Source organism: Abrus precatorius, unplaced genomic scaffold (genome assembly GCF_003935025.1).
Source record: "Abrus precatorius isolate BTA unplaced genomic scaffold, Abrus_2018 Scaffold10, whole genome shotgun sequence".
NCBI classification, from domain to species: domain Eukaryota; kingdom Viridiplantae; phylum Streptophyta; class Magnoliopsida; order Fabales; family Fabaceae; genus Abrus; species Abrus precatorius.
The window spans coordinates 11,496,660-11,512,735 of NW_020874292.1; the positions used below are offsets into that span (position 1 = coordinate 11,496,660).

General features: G+C 30.2%; 2 protein-coding genes across 3 annotated transcripts; both read left to right on the plus strand.

Moving 5' to 3' along the window:
• The first annotated feature begins 1,451 nt into the window (after window positions 1-1,451).
• LOC113850420 lies at window positions 1,452-6,879 on the plus strand. Its single transcript, XM_027480969.1, has 6 exons — window positions 1,452-1,905; window positions 2,059-2,089; window positions 2,203-2,216; window positions 2,313-2,363; window positions 3,396-3,457; window positions 6,410-6,879. The coding sequence occupies exons 1-6, from the start codon at window positions 1,663-1,665 to the stop codon at window positions 6,687-6,689; spliced, it is 681 nt and encodes a 226-aa protein (XP_027336770.1). The 5' UTR covers window positions 1,452-1,662; the 3' UTR covers window positions 6,690-6,879.
• Window positions 6,880-11,779: 4,900 nt separating this feature from the next.
• Window positions 11,780-14,430, plus strand: LOC113853317 (two-component response regulator ARR6-like). Of its 2 annotated transcripts, none has more exons than XM_027483899.1 (5): window positions 11,780-12,173; window positions 12,270-12,346; window positions 12,439-12,516; window positions 12,715-12,785; window positions 13,934-14,430. In XM_027483899.1, exons 1-5 carry the CDS (start codon window positions 12,038-12,040, stop codon window positions 14,175-14,177), a joined length of 606 nt encoding a protein of 201 aa, XP_027339700.1. In that variant the 5' UTR covers window positions 11,780-12,037; the 3' UTR covers window positions 14,178-14,430. The 2 variants fall into 2 exon arrangements, with proteins under 2 accessions (XP_027339700.1, XP_027339699.1); XM_027483898.1 differs by having other exon boundaries at window positions 11,932-12,173; window positions 12,712-12,785; window positions 13,934-14,404.
• The last annotated feature ends 1,646 nt before the right edge of the window (window positions 14,431-16,076 follow it).

Genomic DNA, 16,076 nt, shown 5'->3' on the forward strand with positions numbered 1-16,076 from the left:
CAATAATAATAACTATTAAATTAAAAAAATAATTACAAAAAATAACACTTATAAAATTTATTGAATCAGCTAAAAAAAATATTATATTTTAAAAAATAAATAAATATCGTCATTATAAAAATTGTAGATGATAAATACTTATAAAATTCATAGATGAAGAAAAATAACATATGAGCATAGGAAGAATTATTAAAATTTATATTTAAATTAAAATAACTTATATTTCTAAATTTTTATCTTAATTAAAAAATATGTGATAAAACTTAATATAAAAATTTAAACTTAATGTACTATATATATAAAATGAAAACAATAATAACTATTAAATTAAAAAATAATTATAAAATATTTAATTTTATTTGTCTCATTAATTTGTTATTTTAAATTAACAAATAAATGTAAAATTAACTACACTATAATATTAATGTAATATAGAAAATATTACTAATACAATAAATTAAATCACATACTTATAAATTACATATAAATTGATAAATTGACTAATAATTTAATTAAAACATGTGCAAATTATAAAAATATATATTATTATATAATTTATTTATAATTATATTATTTATATTATTTGTTACATGGTCTGATTATATATATATATATATATATATATTATAATAAGTTTTTCTTTTATTTTTTATTATTTTTTTTATAAATTTTTACTTTCAAATAAAATATAATTCAGATTTAAGCAATCTCCATTTATTATAAATAAAAAGAATTATAACATAATATATTAATATAATAATTAAATTAATAATAATAAAATTAAGAGTATAAAAAATATATTAATATAATTTTATTATTTTATTTTTAAATTTTATTTCGTTTAGTTTTGATTACGTCTTATTCCTGTTCAAAGACTTAACTATTTTTTAAATTGTTTAAATATAATAATTTATTATTAAATAAATTTATTATTTAAAAAGTGTAATCATGTATAAATATTTTTAATTTTTAATATAATATATTAATTTAATAATAACATAATTAAGAATATAAAAATATATTATGAAATAAATTTATTATTTAAATATATTTTGATAGCTCTATTTTTAAATTATATAATATATATATATATATATATATATATATATATATATATATATATATATTTATACAGGTCGGTCTGTCAGGCTTAAACTGACCTTAAAAAAGATCTGAGTCTGGTTTGTTTATTAAAAAAGGCAGGTCAGGTCAGGCTAAAATCAGGCCAGGCCACATACCCCTGTCAGACGACCTGGCTTGTTTTCATCCCTAGAGCCGATACAAACTGTCCCTCGTAAAAGTATAATAAAACACATTGAGAATAACAATCAGCAGTAATAATGACATTAATGTGCTAAAATAATTTACAAAATTTGAAGAATTAATTATTATATTTCATAAATAATAAAATACTGAAAGATTAAAATGGGACAAGGTAAACATCCTAGAGTGTACTTTCTCATTACAAAATCATAAAAAAGTACTAAAAGAATATTTTTTTTAATAAGAAAAAAAAAACGATGAACAAGTGTCCTAGGTCATAAAACTTTCCCCGTCAATTTTGCATCTGAAAACTCTTTTCTGGTCATCCTTGTGGAAGAAGGGTCGATATCGATACACCGGAGTTACTTTGATTCACTCCTCAGAGAAACGAAAGAAAAAATGCAATCTCTGTCGCTAACGCTGAGTAAGAGGCTCTCCAATTCCAAGCCTCTCTTCAGAATCTCATCCAACCTCGTCGCTTACGCTTCCACCACCTCCTCTTCTCCCTCTCCGCCACCCTCGCCTCCGATCTCCGCTCCCACCAACGGCGGCGCCAACGGCCCTTTCTCCACTCTCTCCAACTTCCTCACCGTTCCATGGTCCGCGACTCAATCTCGCGGAATCACACTCTCTGGATCTGATGTAAGTGTAACCACTTCTTTGACGATTGCTTGCTACGACGCCGTTTGTTCGTCTGTGCTACTAAAATTTTATAGTTCAACATTGTTACATTGTGATTGGATGGTTCGATCGTAATTTTAGGTGTTATTATAATTGATCCTACTTGTGTTGCAGGTTAGAGTTGGAAATCTCATTGAAAGCCCAGGTTTTATAAATTGTCGTGTTTTCCTTTGATGATTTGATTTTATAAATGTTTTTAGTTTCTGACGAATTCGCTTTGCATTTCTACTGTGGTGGATGTGGATGTTCTGCTTACAGGTCGCGTTCACGAGGTAGTTACCAAATGCTTTAGAATTTGGTTGTGAAATAATATTAATTCAAACCTGGTTGTTGTCTAACTTCTCGTTTGGTTATCTAAATCACGTTAGGTTCTTAAACTGTATCGCCCTTATGAAGGAACAGTAAAAGCCACTCTTCAGGTTTATTCCGATATTTTTTTCTTTTGTTTTGTTTTTTCTGACATACCTGGGTGAATACTGACTTCAACTGACTTTTCATTCAATTTTATTACTGTTGCATATTATGTATCTTTCAGGTATTCATGGTGATCGGAATATATTTATAATTACTGCCTGATTTGATATGTTGTTTTGTTTGTGCATGTGTATATATTCAACTGCCTTAGATGAGGAAAAGAGAAGTAGAACAGTGAATATCAACATGTAATTTTTGTCATTAGGAGAAGCTATTATTTCTAAAGGCTTTCAATGGACATGATGTTTTAAGTGAAGGAGAGGCCTTTTTTGTATTGAGAAAATCTTGGGAATTTTTCACATCTTCTCTAATATATATCATGACACATTGGGCCAACTCCTGGTCTTCAGTCTCCACAATATGACGTGCTCAATATTATACTGCACCTCTTCTCATCTGGTAGGGGAAATTTTTCTTAAGCAAATTGGAAAATTTTTTTGGGTTCACTTGTCATTTGTGAGAAAGATGGTGAAGGAAGTGAATAGAAGAAGTTGTAACGTTGTATATTATGAAGATAAATAACAGCTTTCTTTTATAGTCTTCAATTTTCTCTGATATTTTTATTGTTATAAATACTTGGAGACTAACAAGTTTTTCTTCATGATTAAAAAATAGGTTCATAACCCTAGGCAGATGGATTTGTTTTAGTGGTTTATTTAAATATATACTGGCTCAACAATGTTGGATTTCTGTAACACATACTTGGATTGCATGTAAATAACCCGAACCATGGAAAATGATTTTCCTATAAAAGCAGCTTGATAAAGGAATTTGGTTCAATTCAAATACTAACTAGTGATTTTTCATTGCATGTTCAGCACCTCCATGGTCATATTGTATTTGTATGATATGATTAAGTAATATTCTATTTTAATGACCTGCACTAAGTATTGGAAGCTGAGGGGAGTGAATTGTTTATTCGATAGTACTAATGCTAAATTCTGAACCCTAGTTCATTTGTATGACCAATAACTCAGGTTCCGCCTCACACTGTAGCTGGTTATGCCACAGTTGCTAATACAGGGGATGACATCAAAAGGTTAGTTGATGTAATATGACTAAAGCATTTGATGGTAAAAGTGATAACGCTCTCACACTGAGCATCATCCACTATTGCATTGATGAGCTTGATTATTGTATTGAGTCTCTTGACATTGTTTTGGTGTTGTGTATAACTAGAATTTTGAATATTTGATTGTACATCTAATCATTACTGCCATTTATTTTATAGAAAGTAGAAATTAGATAGAAGGGAAAATATGAAAGAGGATGAGGTATCCTCCTTAGCAACCAAAAAGCTCTAGGAAACCAAAAGTGAAAATTCCTTGGAAGTGAGCCACAGTGAAAACATGACCCAATGGATAACCATAAAAATGGAACCGTTGCAATTGCTCAAAAACTCTCCTAGGAAACTCCCCCACATAACACCTGCAACAACAGGGATAAAATAATGCTAAAATAAACTCAAAACTATACTCCCTTTCCCTTAAACAAAGATGATAAAACTTGGGAAAGGCTAATTAAATTAAGCCTTCCGATTCCTTTACAGTTTATACTCCATTATTTACTGTTGCGAATCTCATCCCATGGTGAAATTGTAGTGCTTTTCAATCTTGTAGCTAGAATGTTGAAATTTTGACATAGATCTAATTATTACTGTCTTTTATTTTATTGAAAAAGAAATATTATTAATTAGGAAGGGGAAATGGAAAAGTGGATTAGTTATCCTCCAAAGAAACCAAAAGGTCTAGGAAAATAGAGCAAGCAATCGTTGAAAACTACAATATAAACATAACCCAAGGAGAAAAACACAAAATGGAACCCCCAGAAAAGCCCCAGAGGCCAAAACTATCATGGGAAACTCCCTCCACAAAACACCTGCTGCAAAATGGATAAACTAAAGCTAAAATTAAACTCAACAATACTCCTTTGGCTTCAAAGAAGATAACTTAAAAGCTTGAGAAAACCTAATTAGGCCTATTGATTTCATTTCCATTATGCTCTCCATAATTTACTGTTTTTTCTATTCATTGAATTTCCCTTGCTACCTTCATCCACTTGTATTGTAGAGTTATTTTGGCAAAAAGATCACCTTTAGTCCTTTACTTCCTTACCCAACAGATTAGCTAACTTTATCCCCACTGGATCAGGAAGTGATTGTAGATCAGCAAATTACTTGGACTGCATACTAATAGAAATGACTTCACCATCCAATCTGATGCCCGTTACTTTTGTCAAAAGGTTTCATCTGTTCAACATCCAGGCTTGAAACAATTCCCTTTCCAGTACCAGCATTAATAGAATGACCTCCTAGAAGACTCTTGTTCTGTGTGAGATATTGGCTGCCTAAACTTAAAAATATTGTTAGCCTTAACACTTCGTTGTTGACAAAACTTCTTAACTTGTACTAAGATACCACCAAAATCATGACAATCTTCCTGAACTTTTTGTTGCTCAGAGTTTCTGGCAGTGTCATCACTTTGATCACTATGGGCCCTTAATTCATTTAAAATAGAATCCACTCTCTTTATGAGAGGAATCAAAGCATCATCATCACTGAAGAAAACCCACTCAACTCAGTGCCTGCAAAGAGAATGTTTGAATAAATTTTTATTGTTGAATTACTTGGGCATATTAACATTAGTTAATTGCACTTTATCTAGCCCATCTTTCAGAGTGGAGAAAACTCTAGACTTACCTGCAAATGCAGAAAATGCTTCTGCATTGATCTCTGTGGGAATTGCAATGATTTTCAGCATTGTCCATGTAATCAGACACTGTTGGAATTACCAATGTTTAGCATTTTTCTGTATGCTAATGCACATTTCTACGCTTAACTATACCTGGCTAGTGGCTACTGAATCTTTGAAACTCCACCTGTCATGGTTGATTCCTTTTATTATTACATAGGCTCGAAACTGAAATTATCAATTGTGATACTTTTACAATTTGGTTCTAAGTTGTATAGTGTGACCAGGAAGATGTATGGTGGCTTTTTTATGGGTTCAACTGTGTTTTGGATCAATTGAAAATTTATACTGTAGGAGTTTATTTTCCATATGATACAGAAAGAAAATGAAGGAAAAAGCTTACTTTGGGAAATAGAAAATATCTGGAAATTTACCAAAATAATATTACTAAACAGAATCAAGATCTACAACCTCAAATTTCTTACTCTTTATTAGAGTGCTATTTTTAAGGTTAAATATGTTTTTAATCTCTACATTTTATCATGTGGTTAACTAAGAAGTCACATGTTGATTTTTTATATCATGTGTCACCTTTTTATTGTGTCAGATCATCACTAGGGACTAAAGTATTTAATTTTGAAAAATCAAGGACTAAAACCAAATGCAAAAATTTTTAGGAACTAAAATCAAAATCTCACAAAAATATCGGAACTAAAAACATATTTACACCTTTTTTTTCTTATGTATGTTGAGGATTGGCAAGGAATTGATTAGTGGAGCCACTGCTACACTTGATCCTTGTGGTTATATATTGTTGATTATTGGAGGATATTCTTTGATTTTATGTACTACTATGAACAATATTATGTAGCTTGATGTTGCCAAGAGTTGTATTTCCTTACCTTCTCATTCAAGGCCAAGGCATAGTATGCCTTATGGCAGAATTTGAGCTGATAGCTGTGTGATACAAATATCCAATGCTACACCCTTTGCATGATAATAAGCCTGTTTCAATGCTTTTATTGGTGGTTTTTCTTATATCCATGGCCTGTTAGTTTCAGTGCGCTAATTGTTGTGCTTATCGGTTTCTAATTGTTTCTTTAGTTTTTGCAAGGCTAAAAAGGGCATTAGATTGGTCTTAATTCTTGAATCTCTTCATTTGACAATGAAAGAAACACTAGATACTTACGATTTCCATGAGCTTTCCTTTTTTGAAAAATAAAATAAAATCAAAACTGGTATTTTGTAGACGCATTTTGCTTAATTCCCATTTCTCCCTATCTATTGGTTTGCATTTATAGGAAGGAACGAAACAGTGGAGTGAGGAATGAAAGCCCAAAGACAAAGAGAGAGCAGCTCCTGAAATTTACTGCAGCTGTCCCTCTCCTTTTAATATACCCGAATGCCTACTCATTGCTGTTGGCAAATTTCTTTTTGTTCTGGCACATTGATGCAGGGATTGCAGAGATTTTAGCAGATTATGTTCACCAGGAAATGACCCGAGAATTTGTCTTGATTTCTCTCAGATTGTTTTTGATAATCGCAATGAAGGATGTTTTCGTAAATTTCATATTTGTATAATTACTGGTTTGAGCTGACATTTCCTTACAATAAGAGCTCATTGAGGGCCAAACTTGAGAAAACCGTTATTTGTAGTTTTGTGTCGCTTCTCAAACTTAAAGAGGCGAGGCAACATGATAACATCATGTTTTATCAAGTTAATGGATGAATTTTAGCGCGTATTGTGCATATCTTCCGCTGCTAATTAGTATTTATGCACTAACAATTATAATGATGGATAATCAATATATGTATGATTCTTGTTACACGTTCTTTTTTATAAAACTAATGGTTTACATTTATTTTGAAACATGTATTATATATATATTTTTTAATTTTTTGAATGTACTTTTTTTCAAAGTGTGATTAGCGTTTCTAAATCATTGGAGAGTCTGGGATACACGTGTTACAGATTTATACTCAATTGATGCGTTAGATTTAAGTGAATAAAATGTCAACATTAGAGGTCCTGATGATTTTTTTTACCCTTATCCTTAGATAATTTTTCATGTTGATTTTACTGATAGGGGATTAAAAGAGGGGAGAGGTATAAGTGAGGAGAGTAAATGATATATCTTTAGTCCGGTGAAGAGGAATACAGGAGATCCAGACATTTTTTGGAAGAAATTATTTAAAAATTTAATAATGAATAGTACTTTTAAAATTTTGTTTTTACTGGAATTCATGCAGTAGGCCTTATTTAGTGTAATAAGATTAGTTATTATTTTTATTCTGATAATTTTTATCAAACTCCTTTATTGTTATTAATTTACTTAGGTATATTACAAAACTTTTACACCACAACTAACTAAATTGTAAAATGATTCTGACTTTTAGACGTAAAAATTGATATTGATGTTTGATCTATTAGTCAAGAAATTTGAAAATGTGACTATTTTCCATCAATTTAGTTGAAAATTCATCAAGGAAATGGTGACTCAACCCTCAACGATAATCAAGTTGCAGGGGGCGAAAAGAGCAATGCTAGTTGGTACCAAAAAAATTCGTAAGAATTTAGACTAATACAAGATGGTTGTATTTTATTGGTTAGCTGATAAGCAAAAATAATTTAAAAAATTAGAAAATTGACAGAAATCATCAGAAACCACTTTCGCCAATTTTTTCGTGAAAACTTTTTGGTACCATTTAGTATTATCCCTTAGCCCACCATTTGAAATGCAACTACAAAAACTAACGACAGGGTGAAATACACATAATTTTTATAATTTTTAATAAATTTTAACTTATAAGTAAGAGTATATTAAAAATATGTGTTGCTAAGACATATTAACATTAGTTAGGTAAATCTTAAGGATGACAAGTAAACTTAATCCCAGTGGATATTCCTAAAACTTAATACAATAGATGGACTTTTTACGTATCAAATAAGTTTGAGTCTGAAACTAATTAAATTACACACAAAAATCTTCAAATACTATATAAATATAAACTTTCTTAACTTTATGGCTAAGTTTAAATATTTAAAAGTAATAAAATTTTATCAAAAAAATATTTATTATAATAATATTATAATAATATTTTTTAAAGTATAAAAATCTTATTATTTTAGTTCTTTAAACTTAATTATAAAGAATGAGGATAACATTTTCCTATAAATATTAATACCATGCTATTGGGCAAGTTCCAGGGCAACCAGTTATTCTACTAATACATTACATAGGTTACTTAAATCAATTAGTTTTGATTATAGATTTTTTATTTTATTTAAAGATTGAGTTTGAAAATTAGTTTGTAAAGTAAAAAGATAAAGAGTAGTAAAGATACACACACAAATATATATATATATATATATATATATATATATATATATATATAATGCTCATACTATAAGTACAAATAAAATATAAACATATTAAGAAATACAAATTAAAAAATCATAATATTTTTAAGATATTCTTTTATTTGTTTAGAGAACCCACCATAGAAGTTGGATTGAAAGAAACCAATTGTAAAGGAAAAATACAATCATAGAAAAGGGATTTATATTAATTGGTTCTGAAAATTGCATATTTTCATGACATGTTCTTAGATGTACAATAAAAAAATGTTGGCTCAGAGGAACTAATGGTTATTTTAGAATATTAAAATATTTTAGAATAATATGTTTAGGACATTTTACTAATGGTTATTCTTATAACAAAAAGGAAGCACATTTTGTTCATAAATTATGCCTGGTAAGAAAATGAAGGAAAGTGTAAAAGAAAAGGAGAGAGAGAGGGTTTGCAGTATACAAATAATGTATTTTGATTTTTCTTATATCCCTAAATACAAAGGATCTTTAGGATTTATAACATGAGTATTAGAGAGTTCTAAGCCTATCATAAATTCAGTTTTGTTATAATTGTTATAGACAACTTTGATTATATATTGTAAGAGAACCTGTGGAATAAATTTGATTGATAATTTAGTTTCCTCAAATTTAGAGTGGTTGATTGAACTCAAAGATCTCAAATACTAGCAATTTTTCTTGCTGAACACATTTTTTTTATGGTAATGTGAGCTACGATAAAATGTTTACTAAATACTTTTTTTGTAAAAAAAAGAAAACATTAAGCTCCATGTGTTTAATGCAAGATTATATAACTGGATTATAATAAAAGTTCATAACGTTTAAGTATGAATGTCTATTTTGAAATTTTAATAATGACAAATACAGGTACATTTAACAAATAAAGAAAATAAGATATGAAAGCAAATGAAAATGTTAATCAATGATGAATGATCCAAGTTAAAGAATTTAAGAAATACATGTAGAAACCAAATCTAAGCAAAATGCTATGAACTTAATTAATTGGAATTTAGGTGGTTTTAAAATTATATTACAAGATTGACTTGATCAATTACTCTAATGCACTTAATTAATTATTTTAATTCTATTTTTGAATATTTGCTGGCAAGACATGGCTTAATTGATTAGAATTAGCCTAATAAATTAGAGACATTTAAATACATAATTAAAATAAACTAAAAAAAATCAGAATCGTAATATCATTGGAAAGATTCTTTGCCATACCCAGTCGAGAGATCTGTTGTCACTGTGGAGATCCCCTCGTCGATATCCACTTAGGAGGGGTAGATATTCGTTTGACTCTCTTTTCTAGAAAACATAAACTTCAGATTCTTTGCAACTTTTATCTTTAGAGTAGTGGGAAAATTATTCTTTTGCCTCTTTTTCCTTTCAAATTGGATATTATGTCTTTCATAATTATATAATCTAATAACTTTCTTTTGAAAGAAGTTAGTGAAAAATGCATGTCATTTATTTTGCCACCTTTTGCCTGTTTTGTATGTCTTATTTACAATTAAATCAATCCAACTAGTTGCTGACACAAACTGTTTCATCAATATATAAAGATCATCGTACACATATAAGAGAGAGAGAAAAAAATATATAATTATCTAATTTCTAATTTTGGATATTAATAATATATTAAATAAGCTCAGAAAACTAAACGGATGATGGATCTGAGGGAGCGTAATGGAAAAGGAGCGAATCCTATGGCAGCAGTGAATGAAGGATGCGTATCGTATTCGTATAAAACACACTATACGAAGTGAGGACCCACCACCTACCTCTGTACAATGTAGTCTGAAACATAATCATGTGCACTTTGATATCATATCATGTTTTCTTGTTTATGTTTTGAGTGTTGAATCGCTTGTACTCTGCTTCTGCTACACCTGCCATCAACGCTGCTCAGGTGACTCATCTCCGTCGTCCCCATCTTCCTATTCCCTCTGTAATAGAAGAAGATTCAGATCTCTACCCATGAATACACCTATTTCAATACAAGTAATACTTTCAAGAATAATTTTAACTATTTTTTTAAAACATCTAAAAGTACATAATTAAAACTTGTATAATAATTTTTATTAAAAATTATAAGATTTAGTGTATTATAATATTATCTCTGATACTTCTAGGTTAAAAATATTTGTAATTTTTTATTATGTGTCTTTAAACATATATTATTTTCGAAAATTTGAACTCTAGAGCTAAGAATAAACATTTAAAAGTAATAATTTTTTATTAAAAAATAACATGTATTCTAATTTTATATTTTTAATGTAATGAATATTTTTAAAATAAAAAAAAATCCTATTTTTGGAGATAAAGTTAGTATTTTCTTAAATAAAAATTCCTATTTTTGTAAAAAGAAATCTTCTTACCATTTCAACTTAAAAGTTATGTTACTTACTCACGTAGAAGTTAATTAATATTTTCTAAAGACATTTGTGAGTAGGAGAATTTGTAGGTGGAAATAGTAAGAATTGTTTTCCAATTTTTAATTACTAAATAAAAATATTAATTCTTTTAGATTTTCAAGATAATACATGCATATATTTTTCATTTAATATTAATTTAGAACATAACTAAATAATTATTAAGAAAATAATTAAAAAATATTAGAATATTTCTTAAATGAGAATATCGAAATGGATTGTATAATATCTTAATACGTGCAAGTTTCATCCCTAAACACAAACTATTAAAATTTGATTTAATTATAAATGTAGTTTATAAAATTAGAGTAAATAGCCACTTTAATACTTTAAATTATAAACATCAATTACTTTATTTTAAAAATTTGTAAGAGTCTGATTTTAATTCTTAAGTTTATAAAATTATATTTACTTTATACAGAATAACAACAAAAAATTAAACAAAATGAATAATTTAAAAAATGGAATTAATTGTTTTTAAATTACAAATTAAAATAATCGATAGTTACAATTTAAAAATTAAAATAAATATTTACCCATAAAATTAAGTAAGTATTGGTATTACCGTACATTGAAAAAATACAAATGGTGAAAAGGCAAATAGTAAAGAAAAAAGAAAAAAAAATGGAACCGCGTTGTTTGGGTATGGAAGAGGTGCAAGTTCCTTGAAGAAGTAAAAGGGTGTTCAATTCAAAATGGAGACTGTGTGAAAGTCAAAGGTGGCTTTTCTGAAGCGCATAGCGAAGGTGGACCCAAACAAGATACGTTTGGTCGTGTCTGACCACAAACAACGTTACTATTAATAATAAAAGTATGATTTTGACATGAGAAGCGACAAGTGCAGGTGGGATAATCCTCCCTGCTTCATTGCCAAAAACAACAAACAAGATCTCTCACATTTGGATCCTCCGAATCTCTTCCCTTTCACTTTATTATTATTCACCCTTTTCCCATTACCCCTTACCATCACCATTCATTCGTTATAAAAGCAAAAGCAACTTAGCATCTCTTTCTTCCAATTTTTATTTATACCATTCATCTACTTCTTCATTCCTTACCTTATCTCTTTTATTGCTGCTTCATCATCTTCATTCTTAACCGATCCATTATTATTCTGTCAACGGATGGCTGCCGCCGGCGATGTTTTCAGGCACAGTTTGCCGGAAGTGGGTGCCGGAAAGCTGCACGTGCTTGCAGTTGATGATAGCCACGTGGACCGCAAGGTTATTGAACGCTTGCTAAAAATCTCATCTTGCAAAGGTAAACTATTGAAATAGCAAATTCACGTGCCTCTTTTTGTCTTCTCTTGCACTTGAATTGGATTTTGAGGCTTATTTGGGAACTGGGTGTTGGCAGTGACGGTGGTAGAGAGTGGAACCAGAGCTCTACAGTATCTGGGATTGGATGGGGACAAGAGCGCCCTTGGTTTTGATGTAAGAAAGTTTGGCTTTTGAATTGTGGAAACGATAATGGTTACTTATTTTTGGAAGTGATGCTTATGTTGTTGTTTGATGACTGGTCACAGGGTGTGAAGGTTAATTTGATAATGACAGATTATTCCATGCCGGGGATGACAGGATACGAACTACTCAAGAAGATAAAGGTGAGAAATTTATGATGCTTTTTCTCTCTCTCTGTGTGTGTATCTGTTTATTTTAATTTCTTTTTAGAAGATGAATAGAAGAGAGAATTGTTAATGTTTGGTTCATTATGTGAAACTCAAATTTCCTGATTTAATAGTAGTAGTGGTTTTTCACTTTCTCTTCTTGACATGTTTAATTCTTTTTGTTGATCTCAGCAGGAGTCATCTGTTTTTAGAGAGATTCCCGTGGTGGTTATGTCGTCTGAGAATATCTTGACCCGAATTGATAGGTGAGATGTTGTTTAAATAAATATGCTGTTTTTTCAGCCGTAATTTTAGGAAACCTTTGTTTTTTGGCTGAATGCTTGAACAAAATTTCATGATTCATGGGTAGTATATACTAGTTTTGTTTGTTGATTTATCTTTGCTTTGATTAACTCAAATATCAGAAAATTGAGTACTATCACCACACTGCATCTGCACTCCGTGGATTTTTGGACTTGAATGAGTCCCATCTGAACTTGAATTGCACTTGTGAAAGACATGTTATTTGAATATGATTAGATCCCTCGTGTTTTCTAATCTACGATGGTTCTAGCAAATATCCAACTCCTTTGTAGATAATCTGCCTACGAATCAGAAAATAGCCCTTCTGGGGGATGAGAATACTGAAATGAAATTTGGCAGATAAGAGTGTCATAATTCCCAAGAGATCGTCTAGGTTGGTGCTGTTGCAGTGGAGATAATAGCAGCACTAAACAGCTAACAATGGATGAATTGACATTAAAAATTCAAGACTCTTGAGTGTTGAAAATTTTAAAGGAACTACCATGTCTGCTTTGAGTTTTTGTTTTGATTCATCAGCCTACTAACGATCAAACAATATGTCCATTAGTCACCAAATTAAATTTGGAGCAAAATTTTCAGAATTATTAGTCCCTTCTATTCCAACACTTGGCCAAAATCCTTCCTAAATTACCATGTCAGTAACATGAACACTTTGATGTGGTTGATTTTGCCAGAAATAAGCAAAATCATATAATATTGATAGACAGAATTAATCCGTCAATAATATCATGATGTTAGTCACATGGAACATTGTGGGAACAAGCTGTTCATATCCTGCATTTGTGGCTACAATCAATGACTGAAGCATGATGAAATCCATATTCCCACTTGTCTAATGGTCAACTAGTTGTACAACGATCTTGTTGGCATGACAGCTATTATTGTCTTAATTGCCACATTATTGGACATCTTATCAATACCAGATACCATGCTTGCATTTATACATGAATTTGTTAGCAAACAGATTAGTTTCATAATGTTAACATTTTAACAAAGTCCTACACCATACCATATTCTTTAGCTTGCAGATTTGATAATTCTTTTGATTTGTAGACCCTTTTATTCATTATAAACTTTTACTGATTGGCAGTTGCTTGGAGGAGGGAGCAGAGGAGTTTCTGTTGAAGCCTGTCAAGTTATCAGATGTTAAACGCTTAACAGATTTTATCATGAGAGGTGAAGGGAAGAATGGAGTACAAAAATCTCAAAAAAGAAGCCGATCCGACGATTGCGTTCTGTCTAGGTCAACTGCATTCTCATCAGTTTCTCATCCTTGTGATCTATCCTCACCAACTGTTTTGTACTCCAAGAAATCAAGATTGAGCATAGATTGAGCAATGCTTTCTTTTTTTTTGTCTCCTCTATTTTGGCTAAACCATTGTTCATATCCTAAAGCCTCTGATGTAGTTTGCGCTTTATACTATAGATTGCTGACAATGAATATTAGGATTAGGCATGTGGAAGAGGATGTCAGAATCACCTTTTTGGCCGCTTACAACTTTTTTTGCTGATTTTGTTGTACAGAAGTTCATTAAAAATTAATGAGATCCTTGATTTATTTCAAATTTATGGCTACCCTTTGTCTGTTTATGTTCACTAGCATTTTGAATTCTGTGAAAATTTTGGACCCTCGACTTAGTGTTTAATCATTTTTATTTTATCTTATTTTTTAATACATGATTTGTTTGTTTTATGCACTTTTGGAACTGCCTAGATATTGTTGTTGCCTTGGGGGTTTTAGGTTCCAAATTATTTGTAATGGGTTTTGCTTTAAGGTATCTTTATTTTAAGTAACTTTGATCATCGATCATCATTCCTAACTAGCATTTCTAAGTTTAGTGATATATTTGCCTAGGTTGGGGTAAAGGCATTGACTGAATGGGATGCAACTAAGCCTATATGCCTCTGCCTAACCAAGCATTCCAATTTTCAATGCAATTTTGCTTCCAACTCTGTCATATGAATAAGAAACACTATCTATGGGTTTGAAGTATTACTGCACAGCACATGATTTGGCTTATTACTTTCCGAATTCTCCTTAGGATATGGAAGCGTTTTGATGCAAGAGAATTGAGCACTGATAAATCATCCGACAAGGCTTTTACCCCTCATGTGAGCAGCAAAAAGCATGCAACAAAGAAGAGTTGTACTTGTACATATCATACTTGCACGTCATGGACGGGTAACTGACTGACATCTAGCGTGTATTATGCGGTGATAGGAGGTTTTAATTGATTATATTAATAATTAAGAAATACTAGAAAAAGGTGTGCATAAAAACAATGTATGCATTGCATAAGTGAAAGTCAACACAAGCATGGGTTCTGTTATAAATCAAAAGTGTAAGATATTAACAAATGTTATACTGTGCTCTATTTTAATTTGATGGATGAAACCTTTTTATAAGATAGTAATGCACAGGAGTTAATAGGGTGGTTTAGCGTTGAAAATTGATATTATACACTTATTTTGGGGAAGGGGGGTATACACTTGTAAGAGATAGGAAGAGAATTGAGAAAAATGAAAGATTTGATACAATAAAAAAGAGAGAGATACAAAGAACAATGAAGGAAAGGGAAAGTAAAACTACTGCATAAATATATGAATATTGTAATCTTAATCATTTTCTTTTGGTGACAAAGACAGTTACAACTAAGGTTACTTCATTTTCTATACAAAATTCTTAATTGAACCAACAACAGTTTTTCATCACAAATCCCATTTCTGTTGAAACTTTCGAAGGTATCTGAATAAACCAAAAACAACAAAAGATGCCAGCTCGAGTGAACAAGGTCAAGCTATTTTCTCCACAATCATCTCCAGGAATGGAGCAACAATGAAGATTATAATCCAGGAATATTCTGTTGTCTTCAACAATGGGGTAATTCCAATGCATTGCTTTTTGTCTTGCCGTCCTAAGTTGATTGTAATTTTGTTGTAATCAAGCCCCAAAATTTTTCTATTGATAACAAAGTTTCCACTTTCCCCTAGACACAAGACCAAGAGTTTTAATTCTTATTTGTCAGAGAAATTTTATATATATATATATATATATATATATATATATAATTTCAACTATTAATTTTTAAATCGATAATTATAAATATAGTTCACCATCTAATAGGGTTATAATATTTTTATATCAATAAATTTTTTTATTTCTCTCTATCATATCACTCATTTCACTTTTTTTAAGTTGTAACAAAATTTATACAATTTTTTTTAAAAGTATT